Raw genomic sequence first — 27,919 nt, 5'->3', positions numbered from 1 at the left:
ATGAGGGGGAGTCGTCTTGATGGCTCAGGGATTTTGTGCTTTCCCGGTTTCCGTTCCCTTGCTCTTTTGGATAGGAAGTGAATTAGCATTTATTTAACATTCATCAGACTATTTTAAGTACCAGTTTGGAGCCTGTGTCCCACCCCCAGTTGGGTCGGTCTGTCAGGCCACTTCTATAGGTGCTCAATAAAAACTTCTGGAATTTCTTCTTCTTTTTTTAGTCTCAAGTGCCAGACTCTGTGTTAAAGTGCTTTATATCCGTTGCAAGGTTGGTGTTGTCCTCATGTTACAGACCAGGACACTGAGATCTGGAGGTTAATTACTTATCCAAGCTAGGAGACAGCAGGTCTCTATGGAACCCAGGTTGATCTGCTTCCAAAACTACGCCTCCCCCATCTTGCTGCCTCCACACGTCTCCCTCTCCACCTCCACCCTCCAAAACAGCAAGCCAGTCTGCTCCACTCATTCCACTCCTGGCCAGGCCTTGGAAAGAAGCTCATTCAGAGGTCTTCCCCTTTCCCTGATCCTCTTCAGGAAGCCCATACAGAAAGTGTTGGTGGGAACTGTGAGCCAGAAGAGTGGCTCCATGGGCGATGAGACACGTCCAGACCTGGGGGAGGGGCGACTATGAGTAGGGGAAAGGACAAGACCTTTGGGGAAGCCCCAGTACATCCCCCTGAGCCTTCCATCTGTTGCCTCCTTTCCATGCCTCCCCCATCCCCAAGGCACCCGCTGACCCAACAGTACCAGGTAGGTGGTAAGGCCCAGGTAAACTGCAGCCAGCAGTGCTACGAGGATGAAGTAGGCAGGGTGGGGAAGGCTGGGCAGGTAGCTGACCACGAAGTAAAGGTTGATGGCACAGAGCAGCACCATAATGGAGGAAGTGATGGCCTTGCTCACCCTTGGGGACAGGATAGAGACTCAGGACTGGCTGCATCTCCTCCAGTTCCCACAGCCAGCCTGGAGCTAAGGTAGGAGGCAGACACACAAAGCCGGCTTCCGTGGGCTATGGGGCCTGGAGCAGACCCCTGGCCGATTTCTGCCTCCTGGAATTTCCAGGCACCACACTGGCAGGATTTGGCAAGAGGAGAGTCTGGGGTGAGGGTGAGGAGATCAGGCTCTAGAAACAGCCCTGCTCCAGGATTCCAGTCCTGGCTTCTCCACTTGCGAGCTGTGTGACCCTGGGCAAGTTCCTTCACTTCTCTGATCTCATCTGGATAATGAGAACAATGGGAATTCCTACCTCTCCTGAGGTTGTGAGGATCAAATGTGGTAATTTCAGTCTTGGGCCAGCCTTGGGCCGTTGGGGCATACTCACCGGCCACTGGCAAACTCCTGCAACAGGGCTGGCATGCTGGTGAACGTGAGGATGGGCAGCACAGCGAAAGGAAGCTGAGGAGAAGCGGGAGAAGGGGCTAAGGGACCCTGCCCTCGGAATATGTTGAGGAGAGGAGGAGCAGGCCACGGCTCCAGTCACCCTCTGCCTGGCTGTGCACCCTTAGGAAAGTCCCCTAACGGCTCTGAGCCTCAGTTTCTCCACCTCTGTGCCTTCCAAGGTTGTGGGACTCCAAAGCAGGAGAAAGCGTTTGGGGACTCTGGGCCAGGGCTGCCTGAGTTGTTTGTATCCCAGCTCTGCCACTTGGCACTTAACTGCATGTATCAGTTTTCCCATCAGCAAAATGGGGATAATGGTGGTTCCTACTCCTTGGGGTGGCTGTGGAAAGTACAGGAGCTTTGCAGGTAAGATGTGTTTAGAATAGTGCCTGGGGTGAGGGGGTTCATTTGGGGGATTGCTGTGGTTCCTGTTTGGCTCCTCAGGGGGACGGGTGGCGGGCCCGCTGGCTCACCAGCAAGCTCTGCAGCACGTTGAGCAGGTCGTTGAGGCCTGACAGGTCCCTCACGTCCCTGAAGATGGCCACCAGCACGGTGGGCAGGATGGCGCAGGAGCGAGTAAGCAGGACCCGGGCAAAGCGTGACCACCGCAGCTTCAGGAAGCCCTGGGGTGTGGTGGGTACCTTAGTGGCGGTGTGCAGGACTGGGGGTTCCAGGGGAGGGGCCCTCAGTCCTCCCTCAGCCCATGTCACGCCTGGGGAGACCCTCTGTTTTTTCCATCTTTGAAATGGGGGCAGCTCTGTCCATAGTTGGCGGTGAGGGGATAGATGGGGAGAAATTAGGGGGTGTTCCTCTCCCACAGCTGATTGCTGAAAATCAGTTTTGAGGAAAAGGCTCTTATTAGTCCTGGGTCTGCAGCCTTGGGTCAGTCGCCTCACCTCCCTGAATCTCAGTTTTCTCATCTGTAAATTGGGGCTTATCATGGAACCCGCTGGGCTGCCGTAAGAATCAAGGAGGTCGGTGTCCAAGTCCCCAGGAGTGTGCCTGTTGTCGTTGGACCCCTGTCCACCCCTGCCCGTCCACCTCCATCACAAACTGTCCCGCGTAGGTGCCGGTCATGGTGGAGCTCTGTCCAGCGGCCAGAAGACCCACCGCCCAGATGTAGAGCGCTGCAGGGCCGAAGAGGCAACCGAGGATCACGCCCTGGAGGGAGGGATGTGGTCAGACCCAGGGACTCGCCCCTTCTCTCAAGGTTCCGCCCCTGAGGTGGGCGTGGCAAGGAGCCCCGCGGGATCCAGTATTTCCAAGCCCACCCCTGCTGCGCTCACGCTTACTCCTTGGTATATGTCCACCGCCACTGTAAGGTTGTTCATGGGGAAGATCTTGGCATAGTCATGGAGGTTGCTGTTGGCACAGATGTTGTACTGCGGACACCAGGCCGTAGGAGGGAAATGGAAGCGCACACTTAGTCCTGGAAAATCAGATCTTCAGGCCTTGACAGGGGTCTGAAACTGGTGGCCCGCGGGCTGAATCCAGCCAGATATATTTTGTTTGTCTAACAAAGATTTTTTTTTTTAATGTGAATTTGTCGATAACATTCAAAATTGAGAAGAATTAACATGAGAACCCACCTTCCAGCTTCTCTTGGATTTGCAAGAGCAGGCATTACCACAAACAATTGGCTGGCAGTGACTCAAGCTACCCCACAGTCCCTTCTTCCTTACCTGAGACCCACTTCCCACAGCCCTGCGACTGGGCTGGTCACGAAGACAAAGTTTTGCCATTCCTATTTAGACCTCTCTCCTTGTGCTAAGGAGCAGAGACCCAGGGAGGAGTGTGACTTCATAAGGTTACACAGCAAGGCAATGGCATCTCCCATGTCCCCAGAGGCCTGACCAGTCTGTCCCCACCCCCACCTCCACTCCCCAGCAATCGGTAAGCGCCCAACACTGGCTAGCAATTGTTAGAGCCTCAGGACAGAGACCCACTCAGAAATCGAGACAGGTGCAGGTCCCAAATCCCAGAGTGCCTGAGAGGAGCTGGCCAGCTCCTTCTCCTTCATATTCAGCTCAAATGTCACCCCCTACAAGAGGCCTCTCCTGACCACCTGGGCTAATGTAGTAGCCCCTCCATCACCACACCCCCGATTATGTTTCATCACCCACTTTACTTCCTTCACAACACAGTTCATATTTTCCTTTTTGTACTGATTGGTTGATTTGTTTCCTGTTTGCTCACGCCTCCAAATTTAATCTGCAGGTGGGCAAGGTCTTTGTATCGTTGATTGCTGTATCCCCAGGGTCTAAGACACTGGCTGCTACATAACAAATGCTCAGTAAATATTTGTCAGATGACTGACAGTTTATCTACTAATGATGAAGATTATCAGGAGAGACTCAAGAGAAGAAATTGACTGCCTGCATATTCCCAACCCCATGCTCATGCTTAGGCAGGCACCTCCTCCCAGCACGCCCTCCCTGCAGTTTGCTGGGCAAATCCTGCCCATCCTTCAAGGTGCAGTCGGAATTCTGGGTCCTCCAAGATTCAGCTACTCCTCCCAACCACCTCTGCTGGACGCCTGTGCCTTGCAGCCCCTGATGTGGGGAATGACCCTCTACAAGCCTGTGAGGTGGGGGAGCTGTGTCTCCCCAGTGGGATGAGAAAGGGGCTCCCAGTCAGAAGCCAGGGTCACAGATTCCCTCTCCTACCAGTGCCTGGAGTGCAGGACAGAGACTCAAAGGGCTTCACTGCATTGCTTGGCATTCCCAGCAAAGCCTGCAAGGCATGTGTGTATGTGGTGTGCCTCACCGCAGCCTGGTTGGTTTGCTGGTAGAAGGCTTGCCCAAAGACAGCCACAACAAAGAGGTTGATGAAGAAGGAGACAGACAGGGCAATGGTGGCTTCGATCAGGAAGTACATATTGGCTTCTCGGATGTCTGCCCGATGGGTCCGATCTACCTCTCGAGACTGTGAAGGTCAAAAGAGAGGGAAGCACCAAGTCCCTCAGAGTTGCCCAAACATTCTTTACCCTCACACATCTACCTATGTTCCCCCAAACCCCAGTTCCTTCTAAAATCCCCTATATGGCAGTCTGCGATAGGCCTTTGTTTCTGCCTCAGGGCCTTTACACTTGCTAGTCCCTCTGCTTAGAATATTTTCTCCCCTGATCTTTCTTCCTGTCCTTCATGTTTCAAAGGTCACTGCCTTAGAAAGGCCTTTCCTGACTACCTTTTCTAAAGGACCATCTCCCTTCAGTCATTCTCTATCATACTCCTCTGTTTAGTTTCCTTCAGAGCACCTTTCACAATAATTCTTTCCTTGTTTACTTGTCTGTCTCCCCTGCTGGAATGCATGCTCTAAGAAGGCAGAGGGCTTCTTAGTCCTCACTACCCGCCGCCCGGCCTTCCCAGTTATCACTGACTCCCAGCTACCGCTCACAGATGCTCTATTATTATATATTGGATAAAGAATGATTCACTCCCCACCTAAAATGACAAAGGAAGGCAGGAGCCAAGGGGGCGGGGATCCAGCCTTGGAGACGGGCCAGCGTGGCTCTAAGGGAGGGGGCCTCTCTCCTCCAGTCGGCTCACCTTGACCAGGGCCGAGTGCAGGTAGATGTTGTGGGGCATGATGATGGCGCCAACGATGCCCACGGCCTGCAGCAGCTCGGGCCGGCCGCAACCAGGGCACGAAGGCAGGAACAGGCCCCGAAGAACTGCTACCTGATCAGGTCTCGCCACCACGTACTGCAGAGAGGAACCTCATCAGGCCCCGCCCCGTCCCTGAGCAGCCATTCTCGCCCTCCACCCCGTCCTGGCCGCCAGGGGGCGAGACTAAGGTCTGCTAACCCCGCCCCTCAGGCTCTTCAGCGGGCAGAGTGGGGAGCCCCTTGACGTTTGTGCAGGGAGGTTGGTGTTTGGGCTCTGGCTTCCCACCTCATAGCCGAAGGTCAAGGCCATAATGGTAATAAGGAATCCAAAAAAGGCTTCCAGCTTCCGCAACCCTAGGAAGAGAGCAAAGGGACAGAACCCAAAAAACCAAAAAACAAAACGAAACAAAATCAAAATTGTAACATAAGCAACTATTAATGGCTGATATCTTGAGCAATTTGTTCTGGGCACTGTGCCAAGGGCTTAACATACATTACCTCAGTGGATCCTCACCACAGCCCTGTGAAGCCTGTACTATTATTATCTCCATATTATAGTTGAAGAAACAGAAGTCTAACTTGCTCACGGCCATACAGAGTGAGGCTGCTCAGAGCCCTTCTCCCAGTACAGCTGAGCATCAGTTGGCTCCTACATTCATTTGCCAGTCCCTTGTCCCCAAGTCCCCTATGAGAATGAGAGGAAACCCACCATAGTTATCGAGGAAGAGGAAGAAGAAAGTGTCCACGATGGTGATGAGGACGCCACCCCAGAGTGGGATTCTGAAACCAGAATGGCCTGGCTCAGCCCAGCCTGGTCCACGAGTCTGGATTGCCCACCCCCAGGGCTAAAGACTGTTGAATCTGGTATTTTGGGAGCAGGCATTCAAGTGGCTCCAGACAGCTAAGGGAGAGGGGAGTGGGAGAGTTCTGGAGACAGGGACATGGCACATACACGCTAGGAAGGGCCAAGCTGCGTGGGGGAACAGCATGGCAGTGAGCTCGAGGCTGTGGCCCTAAAGGCTGCATGGTGACTGACGTCTGTTTGACTTGAGACACACTTTACATATCTGGGTCTCCGTTTCCCCAACTGGCAAATTGGGCAATAGCTCTGAGTCAGAGGGGACTGCAGGATGAAGTGGATGCAGGGAAATAGAAGGCCCAGGGAGAAAGAAGCAGCTGTTTCCAGCCCTGGACAGAAGAGCTGGGGCCCCTGCTGAGTACCGTCCAGCTGAGAGCAGACTGAATGCAATAGCTGTGCCGATGACTTCCTGCATGTCCGAGCCCACGATGGCTACCTCGATGGTCAGCCAGAGGAGGGTGCGGGGCACCTAGTGGGTAGAGGTAACCCTTCATCAAGGCTAGGCCAGGTACTTGTCTCTTGTCTTGGCCCTACACTCACCTTGCTATACCCGGTTCTATATCGCTGGGCTGGAAGCCTGCAAACTACATATACAAGACAGCTTTGCCAGCCGGCTTCCAATTAGGTTTCATGGTGTAAAATTAATCAACAGAAACCTCAATTAAATTGAGTTGGGAGACCAGAACCGGAAGCTTCCATGCCTTGTGAAAATAGCGGAGCCCAACAAGAAGAAGAAAGACTGCTCTCTTTCCTGGCAAGGACTCAGCCACTGAAGCACTGTGAACTCTTTATTAACTTTCACCCTCTCCCAATTCCCTTTCCCCTCCATAAAAGTGTTCTTCCGTTATCGTGCGGAGACCTTGTTACAGGCCCCCTAATTCTCTGCTCATCCTGAATAAACCCATCTTTGCTGGAGAAATATCTGGCAGTCTATTTGTTTTAGGTCAATGGTAGGAAATAGTTCAGGGAAACTAAAAGGCAGGGAGAGTGTTTTTACCCCTGCTTCTGGAGGTGTTTCTGACAGTGGCACCAGCAGAATGTCTGGGCTCCAGCAGCACTGGCAGCTATTTGGGCAGTGACGGCAATATTTCTAGAAACTTGGCAGCAACTTATGGCCCTTGGGCTCCCACCCAGCAGCTTACTGACCTCTGGGTAACACCTCTTTCCCTGGTTTCTCCAGCCCTTTCAACACCTTTGGGACTACATCCCTGCATTAGGTACCTTTGAAATCTCTAGTGCTATAATTTGTTTGCCTGCCTGGATACTGACAATAGCCAAGTCCCCAGTGTCCACCCCAGCCAGTGCTTATCTCGAGCCAATGCCCACCTGTTTTTCACCTTGGGCAAGTCCCTCCCCCAGGTTTCAATTTCCCCTTCTGCAAAATGAGCAAGGTATCTCTAACGTCCCTCTCAAACTGTGTTCTAGTAGTTTGAGCCTCAGTCTTACCTATCAAATGGACTTGTGATGCCCCACTTGAGATGATGTATTTATTTGATCTTGGAAGATTTAAATGGCTGTCTGAGCCCACGGATGCTTCCTGGCCAGGCGCACGAAGCTCACCTTAGGGTAGTAGAGATGGCAGACCTCGCCCAAGTCCTTGCCTGTCACCACACCCAGCCGGGCAGCAAGTCGCTGGCAGAGCAAGCCCAACACCGTGGCCCACAACAGCACCCAGAGCAGCTGTGAGAAGCCAGGGAGAGGCCTTCAGCCAGTGGGGCCAGTCTCCGATAACCCCCAAGCTGCTGGTACCTTCTAACCAGGGACACTCCCCAGGGAGAGAGTGGGGGAGATGAAGCTAGAAGACTACCAGCCCTACACCCCACACTCGGGCAGGGCTGCCCAGGGGACCCTTTTTTGGCCGATTTGAACTTAACACCTTCTCCCAGGAACATCACTCATGCAGTCCACTCCAGGGAACTGCAGCAAGCTGGGGGTCTCCATCCACTTAGCCTGGTCAACCCCCTCCCCACAGTGCCCAGGCTCAATCACTTTGAATCCAGCCACAGCGCCAGCCTGAAGATCTGACTCAATGTTTCCTGGGTCCAGGAAAGCGATGCTCATGAGGAAGCCGGGCCCCGTGAAGGCCCACAGCTTCCGCAGGCTGAACACACCCTGTGGGGAAGAGCAGATTCAGGGGTCCTGGGTGCAGGTGTCGGGGCAGCTAGCCTTGGCCAGCCCAGCCGAGACCCCCTGGACTCATCCACCCAGGCTGGCTAGCTCTGCCCTCCATTCTCCATTCCTGAAGGTGCCACCCCAGTGGGTAGTGGAGCACATGGGAGGAACTCAGGATTTGCTGAGTCACAGCAGTCAGCTCTCTGGATGGGTTTGCTTCTGTGGTCTACACCACGCCGGCCCTGACTCGGCAGATCCTCAGAGCCGGAAGGGCAGCTTTTCTGGGTCAGGCCTCCCTGGTCCAGCTCCTCCCTCTCTGGCCCCTTCTCAGACCACAGGAGAGAGCCCACAAAGCCTAGGGTCTCCCTACCCCCATTCCAGGGCTTCCCTGGCAGCCTGGGCATCAGCTAAAGAGTCTAGAAATGCAGGGTGGCGGGGTCCTAGAAGCCAGCCTGCAGGCTCTGCTGCTCCTGATGCCCTTGCTGGGTCCTTTTCTTAAATGTTACAACAAATCCTCGAGGCACCGACCTGAATTCACTCCAGGTCCCTTTCCCTTCCTAGGAAAGCTGAGATTCATCCAGAAAGCCACTTGATAGTTTTTAGACAAATATTAAGCACTCCAGCCAAGCACTGGGGACTGAAGCAGGAAGACAGCAGTTACCGCTGTCCGTCACTGCTGCTCAGAGCTGAAAGGGACTTGCCATGGTCTTCAGGAGACTACCTTCCCCCAGCCTATGAGATCCTATATGATCCTGTCCATCCTGAAAGCCCCCAGGAAGTTTCCAGCATTCCCACCGGTTTGGCGTCCGGGATAGGGATCTTCTCATTCAGGTTGGTCCCTCCGGGAGGTGCTTGCTGTGGCCCCAGGCTGGGCGGGCTGGAGATGGAGCCATAGTTGGGCCTACTCAGCCTTTGGGGGCTTGTGTCACCTGCGAGGGGTCCCATAAGCCTTGGTGAGTGACCTGCCTCTTTCTGGCCCAGGGTTAAAGCCATCTGTCCTCCTCCTTCACCTCCTCCTGGCAAAGTGGAGAAACCCTTGACTCCCATTGTGGGTCCATCACACCTCCACCCCTGGCCCAAACATTCCAGAAGACGTGTGAGAAGCAGAGTCTCCAGAATTACTCTCCTTCCACGTGAGTGCAGGGATTCCCAAATCTGGATCTCTCTTGCTACAGAGAATGCGGAGAGGAACACCAGCAATGAGGAGGTCAAACTGACACCAGCATGAATGCCTCTTGGCCTCACCTCTGCCTCCTCTAGCAGCCAAGGAAGCTCCAGGGGCTCCAAATCCACAGAGATGAGGCAAGGGGATGCTCTGCCTTTGGGAGCATGAAGAGCTCAACCAAGGCTGGGTCTCGAATTTTGGTTGAGACCAGGACTCCCATGGGGAACAGGGACTTCCTTTGCTACTGCCACCCACCCACCACCCATTCAGGCTGTGTCCCTGGAGGGGGCTACTCACCTGTCATGAGGACCACAGACTCAGGTGCTTTCTGAGTGAGTGGCGTGCTGGGAGGTTGGTTCTTCAGACTATGTGGCCTCTCTGGGGGCTGGTGAGTGAGCGCGTCCACACCCTTTTACCCATCCTCAGCGGAGCTCAGCTGTCCTCACACACACAGGGAGTTGTGAAACACTTTCCAAAGGCAGAAGTGGGCAGCTCTGGCGGAAGGCTCTGCTGGGCCACAGTCTGGACTTTCGTTTCCCTCCAAACCTGAGCTTCACAACACTTCTGGCTCCCTTCCAGGGCACCCTGAACTCTATGCCTCCCAGCTTAGTTCTGATGGGAGGCTTCCTGACACTTGGGGATTCATGTATAGATCATAGGACTGCCACACCCCACCCCCGACCCCTTCTCCTTTTCAATCTTGGGTCCTACGGCCACTGGTTGGCCTAATGGGAGAGAGGGAGTTCTAATGGCCTAGGTAGGTCACAGTTTCCTGTTGAGTGCCTCAGAGGAAAAGACTTTCTAGGACCTGCCACAGGGGACATGCATTGAAGATGCAGGTCAAGGAGATCCTCAGAACAAAAGGGCATTGGAATTCTGGTCCTGGTTCTGCCACTGATCCACTTGACATTGTCAACAGATCATGTCCTGTCTCTGAGCTTGTGTCTTCTGTTAAATAAAGGACTCAGACTGGCTAACAGGTCAAAAATTTAAGTGCATAAGGAGGCCAGGCAAGTAAGATAAACTATGAGACAGGATAGGAATGAGAAAACCAGGGCCAGCTCAGTGGAGAATGACAAATGTTGCCAAGCCTCAGGGTCGGGGGTGGGGGGGCGCGGTGGTAATAGGGAATGGTGGAGACTGTAGCAAAACAAAGGTCCTATACTCTGTCTAAAGAGGATTGTGCTTACAGAGTTCCAGGCAATTGTCATGTGGGAATGTGGGCCCCCTGTCACCGTGTGACCTGACTTGTCAAGGATGCTGAAAAATTTGGAATTTTATGCAACATATGCTTTTTGAATACTAGTCTCAATTTTTTTTGAAAATATTGTATAATCTAAACAGACATTTCTATGGGCTGAATTCTACTTGAGGGTTACCAGTCTCTAACATCTGCATAAGTGTTGGACAAGACCCTTCTAGCTCCCAGTTTCTTCTCCTTGCCAGCTCCTGTACTCCCCCACTTACCTCCTCAGAGTTTTCTCACTGCCATGCCCACTCACATCCTCTATCCTGGAGCTTTTATTTTCTGCCAAGAATATTCAAAACCTTAACTGTCATGCGGTTTCCAACTCCAAAGTCTGCAACCTCAGGACCCAGAGAAAACAGGGGCAGTTTCTCACACCTAGACCTGATCTGGGATATGATGTATCCCCACACTGAGTCAAAACCTTTAGCCAAAGCTTGGAGGGAGCAGCCAGTTTCCTGGCTCCCCATGAATAGGGGAAGATGGAGAGATTGGAGAGGTAGGGATGTGGGAAGAGGGGTGAATGGTGGGTCAGAGAGGAGAGAGCAGCATCAGTGTGCAATCCTATTGCTCAAGGTACCCGCGTCATCCCTGACCTCTAGAGTTTGCACATATTCGCAGTCATTAACTTGGACTCATGTGGGGATGACTGGAGGGTAGGGCTGGGGCAGGATGTGATGGTTAAAGTTTTTGCATCAACCATGGGGTGCCCAGTTATTTGGTCAAACATTCTGGGTGTGTCTGTGAGGGTGTTTTTGGAGGAGATTAACATTTGAATCAGTAGACCAGTGGAGGGGTGGGCAAAACTTAGTGGTAGAGTGCATGCTTAGCATGCATGAGGTCCTGGGTTCAATCCTTAGTACCTCCATTAAGAAAAAAAGAAAAAAGAAATGGTAGACTGAGGAAAGTAGATTTCCCTTCCTGATGTCGATGGGCCTCATCCAACCAACTGAAGACCTAAAGAGAGCAAAAGGCTGAGTAAGGGAGAATTCTCTCTCCCTCTCTGCTGCCTTTGAACTGGGACATTTTTCATCTCCTGTCTTCAGACTTGGCTTGGACTAGAACTTACAACTGTTGGCCCTCCTGGGTCTCAGGCCTTCAGACTCGGACTGGAATTATATATACTATTGGCTGTCCTGGGTCTCCAGCTAGCAATTCTTGAGACTTCTCAGACCCTATATGGCATGAGCCAATTCCTTATAATCTATCTGTTTATCTATCCATCCATCTGTATTTCCTATTGGTTCTGTTTCTCTGGAGAACTCTGACTAAAACAGATGCCTTCTTCTTTGCATCTTTTGTGGGGCCTTACCTATAGATAGAAACTTGGTGAGTGTAATTGATTAATGACTGATCGATACCCTACATAGCCTCTAACTTACAGACAAGTATGTGTCTCTGAGTTTGAAAGAATGTGTCAAGGGTTCTGGGCAGAGTGTCTACATGAACCAGAGTTCCAGAAATCTGCCTAGTGATCCCCTTGGATCTGGAGCTGCTGCTGAATAGTAAACCCTGCATGTGTAGGGTGAAATTTCATGAAACTCAATTCCCTCAAGATGGATCACAGTCTTAAATGTAAATATAAAACTCAAAAACTTTTAGAAAAAAAATGGGAGAAAATCTTCAGAATCTAGGACCAGACAAAGACTTGTTAGACTTGATACCAAAAGCATGATTTATAAAGGGAAAAACTGATAAATTGGACCTCATCAAAATTAAAAACTTATGCACTGTGAAGGACCCTGTTAAGAAGATGAAAAGACAAACTAAAGACTCAGAGAAAATATTTGCAAACAATACATCTGACCAAAGACCAGTACCTAGAAGTAAGAAAATCTGTTAAAACTTGAGTGAAAAACCAAACAATCCAATGAGAAATGGGCAAAAATCACAAACACTCATTTCACCAGACAGGATGTACAGATGGCAGACAAACATATGAAAAGATGTTCAGCATTATTAAACATTAGGGACAGGCAAATTAAATCATAATGAGATATCATTGCACCCCTATCAGAACTGCTAAAATAAAAAATAGTCACAATGCCAAATGTTGGTGGGGATGTAGGGGAGCTAGATCCCTCATATGTTGCTGGTGAGAAAGTAAAATGGTACAGACACTCTGGAGACAGTTTGGAAATTTCTTTAAAAATTAAAATGCAACTACTATATGATTCATTCTAGGCACTTCGTATGCATTTTTCCCCAGAGAAATGATGATTTATGTTCACACAAAAATGTGTACACAAACTTTTATAGCGGCTTTATTCATAATAGCCCAAACCGGAAACAACCCATACTGTCCTTCAACAGATGAATGGTTAACCAAAGTATGGTATATCCATACCATAGAATATACTATGGTACTCACACCATATATATATGTATAGTATAGTGTACATTTATCCCAGAGAAATTAAAACTTATGTTCACACAAAACCCTGTATATAAGTGTTTATAACAGCTTTATTTGTAATAGTCAAAATCTAGATTCAGCGATGTCCTTCAACAGGAGAACGGTTAAACTCACTGCAATACAAACCACCGATTACTACTCAGCAGTGAAAGGAACAAACTAATAACATACAGTAACTTGGATAAATCTCCAGGTAATCATGCTAAATAAAAAAAGTCAACCTGAAAAGGTTACATATTGTACTGTTCCATTGTATAACATTTTTGCAATGGCAGAATTTTGGAAATGAAGGTTAGATTAGTGGTTGCAGTTAGTAGAGATGGGTGAGGTCGGAGGTAGAGAGAGAGGTGTGTGTGATTCTGAAAAAGTAACTTGAAAGATCCTTGTGGTGTTGAAACTATTCAGTACCCTGACCTTGGTGGAGAATACACAAACATACACATTTACAATATACTATACAGAACTTAATACACACACATGTGAGTATAAGTAAAATGGGGGAAATCTGAAAAAGATCAGTGGACTGTGTCAATATTACTATTCTGGTTTATTGAAAGCAGAGATTCAAACAGATACTTGTACACTCATGTTCTGAGTAACATTTTTCACAATAACCAAAAGGTGGAAACAACCCAAACGTCCATCAACAGATGAATAAACAAAATTTGTTATAGCCATGCAATGGAATATTATTCAGCCTTTAAAAAGGAATGAAATCCTGATACATGCTATAATATGGATGAACCTTGAAAACATTATGCTAAATGAAATAAGCCAGATGCCAAAGGACCACTATGGTGTGATTCCACTTACATGAGGTACATAATGTAGTCAAATTCATAAATACGACAGAGATTCAGAAGGTCATATCTGCACCTTCCAAGGGCATTACCAGCCCTGTTTTATTGTTTTGTTTTTGTTTTTGTTTTTTGCTGTCAAATGTCAAAATGTAAAATTCTTTTTGTAGGACTCCGTCAATCTATAACACTGCTTTTAGTTTATCTGCTCTCATGGTTTCTGAGGGAAAGAAAAAACTCAGAAACAGGCTGGCATTCAGGTATTTGCCTAACCCACATTCCAAGGTCTCTCAGTCTCCCAGATAGCGGGCAACACTTTAGTTGGGGTCCCAGACCCTTCACAGTCTCATTCTGAACCCCTTGCAGGGGCTCAGACATTCCATGTTCCCTCCCTCTCGTCTCCAGGCCTTTGCACATGCTGCTTCCTCTCCAAACATCCTCCACATCCTCTGCCTGGCAAAGAGCCTCTTGTCATTCAGGATTCAGCTGTGGTGTGACCCCTTCCAGGAAGCCTCCCTTGATTTCTCCAGGGCCAGGCTGTGTGCTCCCTCAGCACAATGCCGTCCTCATCTACCTGGGCACCTCACAGCAGTGAATCTGCTGTCAGTGACAATGCATTAGGGATCCAGGGAGTGTCTGGGTGCCTGGGGAAGGGGAAAGACAGGATACAGCCAAGCCTACTCTGTTATCTAAAGCAGGAAGGTGCCTCTTTTCTGTTCTGGGACCTATCTCCAGAGATGTGCATCTGATCTGTTTATCAGAGTGGATCCCCATAGGGACCCGAGCCAGACTCCCCAGATCTAAATCCTGGTTCTGCCACTAACCAGTTATATGTCCTTGGCTTTAACTTTTCCTTCATCTGTAAAATGGGTATAGTAACAGAACCTACCTCATAGGGGTGTTGTGAGAATCACATGAATTATCATGTGTAGAGGGATTAGCATTAGTAAGTGCTGTATAGGTTTTGCTCTTATTACTATTCCTTTTCCTCTGCCTCCCTGGCTCTCACAGTAGGTCAAGGCTACATTAAACAACCTAATGTTGCAGGTATATGTTTCCTTCTTAGCACTTTCCATGGTCTACATTTACACATTCATCCATGGGACCCTTGACTGATGTCTCTTCCCTTCTAGTCTGACCGTGTGCCGTGTAGGTGGGGCCTGGCTCTGATGCTCACACAGCATCCCCACATCCTAGTCCAGTGCCTGGCAATTCAGAAGTGCTCCATGTCTGTTTTTATTTTGTTCTGAGACATATATATCTTAGTATTATGGAGTAAGAAGAGGGTCATCAAAGCTCTGGGGACAAATGATATGATCTAAAAACAAACTAGTTTTGGGGGGAGGGTGTAGCTCAGGCAGTAAAGTGCATGTTTAGCATGCATGAGGTCCTGGCTTTAATCCCCAATACCTCCTCTAAAAACAAAACTAATTACCTTCTCCTGCCTAAATAAATAAATTTAAAAATCATTTTAAAAAACCTAATTTTGAAATAAATGTCACAGAGCAGGTAAGGAAGTGGCAGACTTACTTTTCCCAAGTCACCTGATTCAAGAGTGCTCAGCCACGGAAGGCTGCCTATGGGTTGGATGGTACTGCCCTTCCCGTCTTTCCTGACTGCTGCAGAGTGTCTGGGACTGGATGGGGCTCTCACAATCTTTATAGGAACATTCTGGGTGCATTGGGCTGAGTCAGTTTCCATTCTCCATGGATGAAGAGAACTTGCCAGGGCCTAGGAAGCCCTCCAAGACCCAGCCCTCCTTTCCTCACCGTGGCTGAGCACCCTCATTGCCAGCTTCTCCTCCCCCCTCCTCACAGGAGTCTCACTGACTTTCAGTCCCCAATGTGCCTTGTTCAGAGCCTTTGCACTTGCTGTATCCTCTGCCTAAAATGCTTTTCCCGCAGCTCTTCACAGGTCTGACTCCTTATCATTCAGATCCCAACTCAGCTGAGACACAAGACAGGCCCTCCCTGACCTCTCCACACTCGACCCTCCAACCCTGAGCCACTTTCTATCAATGACTTGGCCCTCATTGTTTTCAGAAATGTCTGAAATTTCACATGAGAAATTATCTTTTGTGTTTATTGTCTATCTCCCCATGCTACCTGCAAATACCATGAAGACAGGGACTTGGTCTTGTCCCTGCTGATCTCCCAGTGCTTAGAATAGCCCTGGCACATGGAAGGAGACCAATATTTGTTGAGCTGATTGCCTGACTGAATGAAAAGAACTTATCTTCTAGAGCTGTTGTGGTCCATTCTGGTAGCCACTAGCCACATATGGCTATTTAAATTGAAATTAATTAAGATTCAAGTAGAATTTCAGTTCTTCAGTCACATTAACCACATTTCTAGTGCTCAGTGGCCACATGTGACTAGTGGCTGCTATATTGGATACTGCAGATAGAGAATATTTCCATCAGTAAAGCCTTGTACATATTGGCCCACTCCATTAGAGTGCAAAGCTTCTCTGGAGTCCCTCAACTAGCAGGTCCAAGGAATGGACAGATGGAGGGGTGGAGCCTGCATGCCCATTACCAGCTGCCTCAGGGGAGCTTGCCTTAATATTTGTTACTGAACTGTAATCAGTATTAAGCAGAAACAGTTCTGGGCCAGAACTGACAACAAGCAAGGATCCTAAAGGAAGTGATGATCACCTACTCATCCTTTTTCTTAGGGAGCCAGTAAGGGGCTTCCCCATCATGCAGTTTGGGGGTTCCTTGTGTCCTTGGGAACCAGGAGGAAACAGGTGGAGTGTGAGAGCTGGAGGAGGGAAAGAGGGGGGCGCCGTGGTTGGAAAGCTTCGGAGGAGATGAGCAAGGCCAGTGGTGAATCAGATCCCTTCCTCATCAGCCCCTCCCCACATCATCTGCTCTTTCTCTTAGGCAGGGGAGTGGACAGTTAAGCTCCGTGGAATTCATAATGATTCTGAGTGCCAAGAAGCCCCGCCCCTCCATTCCGGCTAACCTAGTGACTAAAAGTGTGGGTTTGGGGAATCCAAAGTCCAGTTTGAATCCTGCTTCCCACTTGCTAACTCAGTTACTTAAAGTTTTTGTGCCTCTATTTTCTTAACTGTAAAAATAGGGATATTGATCATAACGACATCTAGGAAGAAAGGCATTAAATCGCTGGATAAACCGAGTTTACGGTTCCTATTTTTAGCCTAAGACGCGAGATGCTGGCCAAGGAAGGTTCCGGCAGACAGCAGAGCCGCGGGGAGGCCCCGGATTTATTCCCATAGAAACCGCAGGGCTGAAAGCGGGCCTCCCGGGTGTGTCCCGCCGGAGTCCGAGCCCAGCCTCTACCGCCTACGGGGCCCCCGCCCGCCTAGCTCCCTGCCTGGTCCTCCTCGCCATCGATGCACTCCAGGTCCAGCGCGCGGAAGGGGCTGGGTCGATTGGAGGAGCGCAAGGCCGGGGTTGGCGGGTGTCGCTTCGCGAAGGGGCCGAAGTATTCGGCGGCGAAGGTGACCACGTCGGCCGGCTGGCGCAGCAGCAGGAAGAGCAGGAAGTCGGAGATGAGCGCCTGGGCCTCGGGATGGAGCCGCAGATAGCTGCTGTGGCTGAGGCGGAGCTCCTCCTGGCGGGGGACCAAGCCTGAGCCAGACCCGGGATTCCTGCATCCCAGGAGTCTCCCCTACTTAGCTTCATCGAGGGCTTAGGAACACTCGGGGGTGTGCGTTTCAGCCAGGCAGAAAAGGAAATCATTAAGGGTGGAATTTATGCCCAGGGCATGGGGATGGGGAGGATGCGGACCTCAGGCTGGCTGCAGCACCTCCTCACCTTCCGGTCCGTGAACCTTGAGTAGAGCTCCATGTCCTCCTCCCACAACAGGGGCTTCTTCTCAAATACTGGGCGCGGCTCAATATCATCTGGGTGGGGAGGGAGGAAGGCTGTGTATTACCACCCCAGAACTGTCCTTTGATATAGAGGGATGCCCAAGGGCACCCAAATTGCAGGCTCAGGTAAAACCCCAGGGTTCTGTCCACAAGGGCCGAGTTGCTGGAAGGGGTTCCCAGCAAAATGATCCTCGCCCAATTGCCTTGGGGACAAGGGCTGGAAAGCAAAGTTTCACCATCTGATTTCTAGCTCCCATCCCACTCATGGCACACTCAATCCAGCCCCTGCACCCAAGAAGGCTCCAGGTTTCCCCACCCTCTGTTCACTGTCCCACTAGCCAGAAGCTTCACTCACCCTCTTCCCTCAAGATGGGCACCTTAGTGACCATGCAGCAACCTGGGGAGCCCACCTGGATCCTCTTGGCCAGGTGCCTGGAGTGCAACAACAAAGAAGGTGTGAGTCCTCCTAGACCAGCCTACATCCTGAAGGATGTCCCGGGGCCCTCCCTTTATTGCTATCTCCCCCGCCCCCCAACTTGTCTTTGAGTTCCAGGATCCTGTTCATTTCTAGATCCCCAGATAATGGCTCCTGCTTTTCAAACTGGGTTCTTTAAGGTGTGTGCCTGTGTACCAGGGTTAGACTGAGACCTTTAGGGGTGTAAGCACTAAAAAAATCATGAGCCTCCTGCTGTGTGATATAATCAAAATAGAAACAACAAGCTAAATTATGAAATAAAGAATGCCAATGATGTTCTGATTACTGTTTTTTCCAGTATAGTGGCTCTGTCAATACTTCTTTGGAAATTTCAAGAAACAAATGCTTCTCCCTGAATTTTCTTAGGATTTGATGCCTGCACTTTACTGGTGACAGCTTGGCAGTATGCCAGGATGCTTCCCCCAGAACGTTGATTTTATTGAGTGCTGAGTTGTTCAAACCTTGGTGTTTTTCAGTATCACACCCACACCTGTGGCAGCTGCTTTACCTATGCCTTAGGGCCTGTGGAGTCGGCATTGGCTGCCCCAGCCATTCAGGGCTCTTTGGTGAGGTTTGTGAGGCATTGTCAGGATCAGAAAAATGACAATATGTAAAGAAAGGGTGAATGATGTGGATAAAGCAGGGAGACTCAGATCTCAACAGCAACTCTCCTGGGTGATGTCCCCAGAAACAGGATTCTCCCTTTGCCGCATCCCCACCGAGTGGTTGAGGTCCTGTGCTTGTGCTCAATACTGCCCCCTTGGCCCCACCATCAGTAGCTCACCCATCAGAGAGCAGGTAGAACTGGCAGGACATGGGGATGCCCTTCTCCGAGTGTACAGTCTGCTCCACAATGAACACTTCCACCTGCTGATGGCCCACCTGGATCGTCTGGGAGCCTAGGGCTTGCTGGCAGCAACCAAAATGGAAGGAGGGAGGTGAGGTGGAGGCCCACCAGGGTCTCCCCCGACACCTCACCCTGGCCCTCTTCTCCATCTTGCAGCTTCATTGCTTGTTCACTATTGATATTCAACCCTTGGCTGTCCAGACCCTCAGGCATCCGAGATTTGAGTTGCACCCTCAAGTTAAGTTGGGATCCCCTTATAAAGAGCCAGATCCACCCTGCTGCTCCAGCCCCTCCCCTTGCTACCTGGATGACCAAGTGCTTCCAGCTGGCAGATTCTCTAACAGGGATGACCAATTAGGTGTGAGTGTGTCGTGGAGGGGTGGGAGCTGGGCTATTTGCGGGGAAGAGAGGTAGTGAAGCTCTGAAGAGGAACTAGACAGAAATTTGTGGCTTCCTCAAGCCCACGCAGGCTGCCCTGTTGTAATTAAAACTCAAGCCCTTGTTATGACCACAGCCATAGGGAGAAAATTGCTAACATAAGACTCATGTTTCAAAGTAAGTGGGGGGGAAATGGCATGTGCCTATTTGTGTCAAACACATTGCTGTTTTTTATTTGTCTAGTCTAGTCTAGAAAAGACTAGAATGTAGTTTACAAAATTGGTCAAATCAGCACCCAACGTGTGTGTTCAGAGGCATAGCTTCAAGATCACATATTGCAGGATGTCCTAAGTATGTTGATGATGAAATCTCAGCCAAAAGAAAAGAAAAAAAGAGCGCCCTTCAGGGTTGAGACATAATGAAATAATATTTAAGTGCAGTTGGAGATGTTGTATTTCCTGATGTTAAAGAAGGTGTCTTTAAGAGTAGCCCCCACTAGGTTTATTTTTCCTGGACTGACTTCTGTGCAAAAAGCATAGCTTTCTTCCACGGCTCCCACTTTTTGGTCCCTCTCACTCATTCTACCTGCCTCACACTTGAACTTCTCTCTAACAGATGCAGTCTTGCTTTCTCCTGCCATTGGAAGTCTCACCTCCATGCCCTGGTTTTATCCCCACCCTCTCTTCCTCCACAGCTGTCTTTTCTCCCACCTCAGCATCCTCCATGCCCCTTCTAGTTTGCCCCAGGCCAAGCCCCCAACCCCGGGAGGCCGCTTACATAAGTGGAATAGCAGAGTTTGCCCTCTGTGTCCAAGGCCAGGAAACGGGCATTGCTGGGCACCGTCTGCCGCGAGGCCATCACCCTCAGCAACACCAGGTTGGCAGCCTCGGAGACGAAGCCCGCAATTGAGTGCCAGGGGAAAGAAGTCACTTCAGTCTTCACTTCCTGTTCAGGACAAATCTGAGTCAGGGGCCTCGAGCCAGGAACTGGGTGGGGAGCTTGAACAAGCCAGGCGGTGAGCATATGGTCTAGTCCATATGGTCCCCAGTCCAGGCTCCTAGCTGGACCCAATCTGTCCTCTGTGCCTGGTTCCAAAGATGATGTAGATTATGCCTCCCACCTGGCTCTCATCCTTACCTCGCCCTCCTTGACAATTCTGGTCATGGCCAGCTGATCATCGTGCTTCAGCAAACTCATCTTCCGTTCCATGGGGAGGATGGGGAACTAAGGGCCAGAGCATGGAGGGGAGAATCAGGGACTCACTGGACTGTACACAGACAAGATCTCCCAGAGGTCACCTTGTCCATTCTCCTTGACATATGAGAAAACTGAGGGGAGATTTGGATAGAAAACCTTCCATATATGGCACAGTTCAAGAATAGAAGTCATATTACAGTACAACATAAAGTTAAAAAGCAAAGGCACTTCAGAATACAGATTTTAAAATGGGGGTGGGTATAGCTAAGTGGTAGAGTGCGTGCTTAGCATGCATGAGGCCCTGGGTTCAATCCCCCATTCCTCCAGTTAAAATAATAATAGTAATAATAAATCTAATGACCTCCCCCTCTAAAAAAAACCCCAATAAATAAAAATAAAAGATGGGCACAGTATCTGTGGGAAGATTATAAAGCACAAGTGGTTTCATTTCAGAAGTCAAATGGGTCACACATTCCAGAAGTTAGTGAAGTGGTTGGGACTGGGTGTTGGGGGCACAGAGCAGGAGAATTTGGAGGTAAGCTGGTGGCCATTGGGAAAGGCCAGGCTCTGGGTGAGGCCTATCCACATGGCCTCCAGGGAGACACAGGGCACTCGGGCTGGAGGAGAACCAGGGTGGGATGGACCCAGGAGTTGTGTTATCAGGAAAGGGTTATCAGAAGCAACCCACTGCTGACCTCCAGGACCCTGGACAGATTGATTCCCAGGTTGTGTGTGGTTGCAGGGGAACTGGGATGAGTTGGGGATGACATTCCTCTGAGCCCCCTCTTTGTCTCTCATCCCCAGGGTCTCACCCTGGATTGAGATCAAGGCTGGGGACCCTAGGAGGTACCTTGATGAACTCCTGATTATGTTGTTCCATGGGCTCCAGTTTCCATGACAGGTAGCCTGGGAGGAGGGAGGTGAATGCTGCTGTCACAGGAGATAGGGCTGGAGATTGCAGGAAGGGAGGGTGGTGGCCCAGGCTGGGGGACTCAGGTGTAGGGTGGCCACAGGGTAAACTAAGCAGTGCTTTTACCTTGAGGCTGTGATTAACCCCCCAGTCACCCCCATGTCCCATGCACTTTCTTTGCTTCATTCTAGTCCCAAGGTGAGGTCAAAGGGTTGGTCCTGAGTGAAAGTCCTGGGAGTGTCGGGGGTGGGGGGAGGGCAGTGGGGAAGGATGAGGGTGGAGGGTGTCAGGCAGCAGAAACTCTACCCAGAAGGGAGTTTCCACAGAGTATGTTGTCCATGAAGCCTCGGCTAAAGGCATGCACAAAGAGGCAGCGTGACATGACGCCAAATTTGTCCTTGTGTTTCCCCATCTGCACCTCGATGGTCAGTTCTCCCTGAGGCTGCCCTGTGTCCGAGACCATGACCAGAGCCTCCGAGAAGAACAGCATCAGCAGCTCCTCCTGCCCTGGGGGTGAGGGTCCAATGGGGACAGTTAAAGTCTCAGCTTTTAGACCTCAACTCTCTGCCCTCCTGGTTACCAGTGCCTCCAGAGCGTCCACCCAGCCCCTCTTCACTCCACGTCTCCCAGGCAGCCCTGCCTCCCCTCCACTGGCCTCTACAGCCGCCAGTAGGTGAAGACCCCCTTGCCGCCCACTAATCCCCACCGTGTCCCTGGGGTCTTCCCTTGAAGAATATCAACAAATAGACCTCATGCCCTTTCTGAGTCTCAGGAGAATCAAGGCTGAGAGAGACGAGGGCTAGGTCTGGGCCTTCTTTCTTCCCTCTCGTCCACACTGGTGCCCACCCGCTCCGCCTCCACTGCCCAGGCTCACGGAGGGAGTTGAGGAAGTGGATGGCTTCAGCATTGGCCTCTGGGGGTGCCAGACTCTCTTGGGCTGAGGGCTGGTGGCCTTTGGCTTTGGAGCCTATGGAGAAAGAAAAGGCTGAGATGGTGGACCCTGGGGAGAAGGACAAGGTGGGGCAGGCGTCCCAAGAGCAGAATCCTTCAGGGCCACCCCTGGGTGGATTGTGAGGGAGAAGATCACCTCCTCTTTCCAGCGCACCCCCCACTCCCCACACCTCAGCCCTCTTCCCACCTTTGGACTGAACTTTGGAGGACATGCTGCTTGCTGCTACCCGGTCTGTATCCAGCTGTCTCCATGGCAACTGGGAGCTAGCTACCGCCTCTTAAAGGGCCAGCAACCTACTTCACTGAACACCCAGACCTTGGAGGAAATGGTAGGAACTGTGGCTTCTGGGGCTCAGCCCAAGCCTGAGATATTGTCCAGCAGAGTGAGCACTTGACATTCTTAAGAGGCAGGGGGATGTCATGGGTCATTAGAATGACCTTAGAAGATGTGGCCCTGAGTCTGACACCACCTTTCACGCATTGAATCCAATTAGATGCCATGTGAATGGCCTACATATCGTGGTCCTAACACGTAACAGTGATACTGCCAGTAATGACAATCACAGCAGACCCTTAAACTACACTTACCCTCTGCCAGGCACTGTTCCAAAGAGCTTCACATATGTTAGCTCTAATCTTCAGACTAAACCTGTGACCAGGAGCTTTTTTCCCCCTCAACTTTATGGCTAAGAAAACTGAGGCACTGAGAGGTTCAATGTCTTCTCACGGTCACACAGCTAACAACTGGCAGAGCCAGGACACAACCCAAGGCAGTTTCGTTCCAGAGTCAGAGAGAATTCAAAGGAAAATGAAGCAGCAAATAGATGATGCATTGGATCCAAGCAAGTGGTAACGTAACATGGGTAGTGATTAGAGAAAAAAGACTTGAAAATTGAATTATGATATGGCTCAAATACACTGTAGGTGGGAATGTAAATCGGTACAGCCACCATGGAAAACAATATGGAGGCTACTCAAAAACCCCAAAACAGAACCACTACATGGCCCAGCTATTCCGCTCCTGAGCACATACCTGAGAAAGACAAAAACATTCATTAAAAAAGATACAAACACCCTGCTATTAAGCAGCACCACTCACAATTGCCAAGACACGGAAGCATCCTAAGTGCACACCAATAGATGAATGGATAAAGAAGACATAGCATATATATGCAACAGAATACAGCTCACAAAAAGAAGGATATTTTGCCATTTGTGGCCCTTCATTTGCTTTTTTTTGCACTTCAAAAACCAGAATTTTAAAACTGGCATAAACATTTCCATTGCATCAAAAGCAACAAAATACCTAGAAATAACCCTAACCAAGGAGGTTGCCTATACTCTGAAAACTGTAAAACACAGATGAAGGAAACTGAAGATGATACAAAGAAATGGAAAGATATCTTGTGCTCTTGGATTGGAAGAATGAACATTATCAAAATGGTGAATGTGAATTTTGAAAAGCCAAAGTGAATTTTGAATAAGCCTTGTTCTGCACGTGAGCCCCAGTTAGTGGCATTAAGAAACTGAAAACTGCTTTGGGAAGTAGTTTGTTAGTTCCTCAAAATGTTAAACTTGGAGTTACTATATGACTCAGCAATTTCACTCGTGGGTATATACCCAAGGGGATTGAAAACATCTGTTCACACAAAAATTTATGCACAGATGTTCATAGCATCATTATTCATAATAGTCAAAAAGTGGAAACAACACAACTGTTCATCAACTGGCAAATGGATAAACAAAATGTAGTGTATGTGTGTATATATATATAAAAATATTAGTCAGCCTTAAAAAGGAACAAAGCACTGATGCCTGATGCGATATGGCTGAACCTTGAAAACACCTTGAGTGAAAGAAGCCAGTCATAAAAGACCATACGTTGTATGATTCCATTTATATGATTAAATGTCCAGAATAGGCAAATCTATAGTGGCAAAAAGGAGATCAGTGGTTACTTGGTGTGGGGGTAGTGTGGGGTGTGGAAGCAGGGAGTGACATCAAACGGGCATGGGGTTTCTTTTGGGGGTGCTGAAAATATTCTAAAATTAGATTGCAGGGATGGTTGCAAACCTGTGTATATACTAAAACTCACTTTAAAACTGTATACTTCAAAAGAGTGAATTTTATGTAATGTAAACTATATCTCAATAAAGTTGTTAATAAAAAATAGACAATTAAAATAAAATGTTTAAAAAAGCAAATCCTATTGCCTTCATATGTGAATTATTTAAAGTTTGACAAAATCATTTTGACTTGGAGAAGGTTAAAAAAAAAAAAGAAGCAAAATTGCTCCTTTTTAGATGCTCTTTAAGGGATGCCCGCATGGTCCCCCCCGCCCCGATCCCAGCTGTTCTGGGAGGGGTCCTCTACATTTTAGAGCTCTTCTCCTGTTACCCCCACTCTGCCCCTCACCTCTCCTCTGTCAGGTCCCTCCATCAGCTGCACGGGATCCTCACCTGCCTGCCCTCACAGGCTCCTGCCTCCTGGGAGCCCATGTTCTCAAGTTTCTCACTGCCCCCAGATTTCTTCCCGCTTGGTGCTGGCTGTTTCCTGCTAGCTGCTTAGGGGAGAAAGCAATTTGGCAAAGTGGATCACAGAAGGATCAACATCCAGTTTGTTGTCAATTTTTTTTAACTGTCTGAAAGAGATCTGTGAAGGACCCTCGTTACTGTCCCCCTTTAGAGCCTGATAGGCCGGTGGAAGGATGCTCTGGAGCGGTTGACATACTAGCTGTGTGGCTGTATTGGGCAGATTGGCCTCTCTGAGCCTGGGACATGGATAGCCTGTGCCCTCCCAGCAGCTGGGGTCGGCATCTACTGAACGACAACAGTTCCCGCAGAGAGGGCACCCTATGTGCCAAACTCTGCGGGTAGTATCTCATTTAATCCTCACGGTCAGCTTCTGAGGTGGTGTTAGCATCATCTCCAGTGGACAGACGAGAAATGGAGGCACAGAAAGGTTCAGTGACTTGCCCAGGGTCACCCAATTAATAAATGGAGATTGTGGACTCCGACCCAGTTGGGCTGGCGTAAGTCCATGTTCTCATTCACCTTGCCCTACTGTCCCTCACAGGCCAGCCCTGAGTTTATTAATAACAGTAAGAGGAAAGGAAGGCTGCTGGTCACCGAACACCATTGTGCATCTCATTTATGTCTCCCGGCCACTCCAGAAGGAAGCTCGGTGATATGAGTCCCTGGTGAGGTGTTAACCGCGGTCAATTACAGATAGAACCTATATTCAAATCCAGACCAGTGCAACTGCAAGTCATGTCTCTTTCTACTACCCTGTCCTGCCTTCGGCCCAAGCCTGACCCCCAGGGTTAGCTTCTCAGCTGCTTTCAAAGGCTCTTTTTGCGGCCAGGGCCTTGGAGGCTAGGGCCACCCCCAACCCCCGTCAACACACACATGCACACACAGGGCTCTTCACGCTCACGCCTACAACTTGTCCTGATCTCTGTCCTCCCCTGGAACACCTAAGGCTGCCCATTTAGTGCGCTCCTCCCTTTCTTTTTCTGTAATTCAGAAAAAAACAGAGTCAGCCTGTGATTCAGGAAAAAAATGGAAAAAATGAACTGCTTACAGGTTATTTTTAAAACTACGTTTGAAATTCTTCAAACAGCTTTGAGGCCATATGTCCACCTCCATTTCTTCTTTATAATAAATTATAGCACCACAAATCAGATGTAAGAAAGAAAATCGGATATAGCGTTTTCCAAAGTGACTTCATATGCCTTTCTCACCTAACTCTCCTATTAGCCTCCAAATAAGTAGGCTTGTTGGTGAAGGTTTATGATTTTGCTGCCTAGCATCATCTCTGGTATCAGACTCCCAATTCTTTTGGGGGACACTTTCCCCACTTTCAGTGCACTGTGTTTCAGTTGGGTCTGACACTGCCTTTCCAGATATGGTCATGTGACCTCACCCGGTCAGACAGAGAAGCCCATTCCCCTAACTCTTATGACTGGTTCAGGGTTGGGCACATGATCCGAGCTGGACCAATGAAACCCAATCCCTGGGACTATTGGAGGTTCTGCTAAGTTTGATGAACTAGTAGCCTATAAACCTGGAACTTCTAGAGATAATCTTTCCACTAGAGGGAGAAAGACTGACAGAGAATGATACCAATATAGAACAAAGCAGAGTTGAATGATAAAGATGCCCTTGAATCCCTGGATCCAGCCATGCCTGAAGTCACCATGATAAAATCTCACACTTCGCAGTTTCACAAGCTGATAAATTTTCCTTTTAGTTTAAGCCCCTTTCAGTTGGGTATCTGTCACCTGTACTTGAAAGGGTTCTGTCTCATTCAAGGTTGTCATCTCCAGTGGAAGATGAAGAAACTAAGGTCAGGGAAATGACTTGCTCAAGGTCACTTAGATGAGTGGCAGAGCTGAGACTGGAACCCAGGTCTCTAAGGCCAGTTGTCCTGCAAGCAAAGAGCAGGTGACCTGGTTGTTGCTGATCAGGGCTGGCTCCAGGAAAAGCACATGCCTTCATTCAGGACAGATGCCCAAGTGGGAGGCTCACCCAAGGTCCTGGGAAAATGCTTCACCAGCCCTAGAGAACCATAATCAATTGCTTCTCAAAGCTGGGCATCCCCAGAGTGACCTGGTCCTGGGGCTTGCCCAGACAAGAGAGCAGTGACACAGAGACAATCACAGAGCACAGGGGGCTACTCTTCTTCAGGAAGGTGAGGACGACGGCCCCTTCTGTCATGCCCACCCCAGGTGCAGCCCCGACCCAGGACAGTAGGGGCCAATGCCAAAGTCCTTGGCTCAGGGTGAGGGGATCCTAAGAGGGGAGGTTGAGCTATGGACAAGGGTGGGAAAATTACCTTGGGCTGGTCCCAAGGAAGCATGGAGCTAAGCCAGTGCTTCCTAGTCTTCAGCTACACCAAGTCCCACTTTCAAGAATTCTGCCATAGCCAAGTGTCACCTTTACTTCATATTTTCCTGTTTCAATAAATACAGGCAAACTTCAGAGACACTGTGGGTTTAATTCCAGACCACAGAAATAAAGCGAATATGGCAGTTGAGTGAGTCACACACTTTTTTTTTATTTTCGGTTTCCCTTTGCCTGTAAGAGTTACGTTTATACTATACTATAATCTATTAAGCGTACAACAGCAGTATGTCTAAAAACCAATGCACATACGTTAATTAAAAATACTTTATTACTAAAAAATGCTAACCATCATCCAACAAGGCAGGGTTGCCACAAACCTTCAATCTGTAAAAGACAGAATCTGTGAAGCACAACAGCGAGGCACGGTGAACTGAGATACGGCTGTACCTTTAGTCACCTTCATGAATTGAAAACCGGTGTCACTTGTCAAACATATTAACCCCCAAAGATAAATACAATGAAACGAAAATGATGTTTTAAACTCAAGATAGTTGCCCGGTTAGACCGTCGACCTGGAGTCTGGCTCTTCGTTCGTTAGGCGTTAAAGAGAGGCCAGCGCCAAGGCCTTGCCCTTGAAGTGTACTCACTGCAGTGCTGTGACCATGTAGAACCATCTCCCCTGTGGCCAGTGGTACACCTGTGCAGCTCAAGCTTTGGAAAACACTGAGGTAAGCAAATCGTAAACCCTGGACAGATGCTCATGAGCCATGGAAGTGTTGTTATCCATAGCGCTGTTTCTGCCCAGGGCTCTGGAAGTGCAGTCACTCCAAGTAAGCAAGAACTGTAACCCAGACAGGAAAACGAACCAGCAATAAAGACAAGCCCACTGAGGGATCAAAGC

At 49.4% G+C, this 27,919-nt stretch overlaps 2 protein-coding genes across 7 annotated transcripts; both read right to left on the bottom strand.

The window, feature by feature from the left end:
• Positions 1–64: 64 nt before the first annotated feature.
• Positions 65–9,581, bottom strand: SLC11A1 (solute carrier family 11 member 1). Of its 5 annotated transcripts, XM_010988321.2 has the most exons (15): positions 9,415–9,576; positions 8,748–8,881; positions 7,830–7,952; positions 7,401–7,520; positions 6,203–6,309; positions 5,691–5,761; positions 5,268–5,335; positions 4,923–5,078; positions 4,141–4,299; positions 2,667–2,756; positions 2,416–2,535; positions 1,848–1,997; positions 1,319–1,392; positions 748–901; positions 65–610 (listed from the first exon to the last, which is right to left on the bottom strand). In XM_010988321.2, the coding sequence occupies exons 1-15, from the start codon at positions 9,419–9,421 to the stop codon at positions 497–499; spliced, it is 1,647 nt and encodes a 548-aa protein (XP_010986623.1). In that variant the 5' UTR covers positions 9,422–9,576; the 3' UTR covers positions 65–496. The 5 variants fall into 5 exon arrangements, with proteins under 5 accessions (XP_010986623.1, XP_064341243.1, XP_064341244.1 ...); XM_064485173.1 differs by lacking the exon at positions 748–901 and having other exon boundaries at positions 9,415–9,580; XM_064485174.1 differs by lacking the exon at positions 7,830–7,952 and having other exon boundaries at positions 9,415–9,577.
• A 7,186-nt stretch (positions 9,582–16,767) lies between these two features.
• On the bottom strand, positions 16,768–23,019 carry CATIP (ciliogenesis associated TTC17 interacting protein). 2 transcript variants are annotated; one of them, XM_031452154.2, is made up of 10 exons: positions 22,359–23,019; positions 22,095–22,187; positions 21,527–21,727; positions 21,161–21,216; positions 20,251–20,337; positions 19,891–20,058; positions 18,673–18,797; positions 17,769–17,845; positions 17,358–17,446; positions 16,768–17,154 (listed from the first exon to the last, which is right to left on the bottom strand). In XM_031452154.2, the coding sequence occupies exons 1-10, from the start codon at positions 22,381–22,383 to the stop codon at positions 16,903–16,905; spliced, it is 1,173 nt and encodes a 390-aa protein (XP_031308014.1). In that variant the 5' UTR covers positions 22,384–23,019; the 3' UTR covers positions 16,768–16,902. The 2 variants fall into 2 exon arrangements, with proteins under 2 accessions (XP_031308014.1, XP_031308013.1); XM_031452153.2 differs by having other exon boundaries at positions 22,095–23,019.
• Between the last annotated feature and the right edge of the window lie 4,900 nt (positions 23,020–27,919).

This window comes from Camelus dromedarius, chromosome 4, assembly GCF_036321535.1.
Source record: "Camelus dromedarius isolate mCamDro1 chromosome 4, mCamDro1.pat, whole genome shotgun sequence".
Taxonomy (NCBI): Eukaryota; Metazoa; Chordata; class Mammalia; order Artiodactyla; family Camelidae; genus Camelus; species Camelus dromedarius.
The sequence above is the reverse complement of the archived record's forward strand: the minus strand, read 5'-3'. Positions and strand labels throughout refer to the sequence as shown.

What these genes read in the sequence shown, in the direction of transcription:
- CATIP (XM_031452153.2), bottom strand. Translation starts at nt 22,383, where the DNA reads ATGTCCTCCAAAGTTCAGTCCAAAGGTGGGAAGAGGGCTGAGGTGTGG. An exon ending in ATAATCAGGAGTTCATCAAG is followed by an intron (nt 20,338 to 21,160) that starts GTACCTCCTAGG and finishes TCTGGCCCTTAG; the next exon opens with TTCCCCATCCTCCCCATGGA. An exon ending in GCCCATCTTGAGGGAAGAGG is followed by an intron (nt 17,447 to 17,768) that starts GTGAGTGAAGCT and finishes CTCCCCACCCAG; the next exon opens with ATGATATTGAGCCGCGCCCA.
- SLC11A1 (XM_010988321.2), bottom strand. An exon ending in GCGCTGTGGCTGGATTCAAA is followed by an intron (nt 7,521 to 7,829) that starts GTGATTGAGCCT and finishes GGCTTCTCACAG; the next exon opens with CTGCTCTGGGTGCTGTTGTG. An exon ending in ACGTGCTGCAGAGCTTGCTG is followed by an intron (nt 1,393 to 1,847) that starts GTGAGCCAGCGG and finishes GCTTCTCCTCAG; the next exon opens with CTTCCTTTCGCTGTGCTGCC.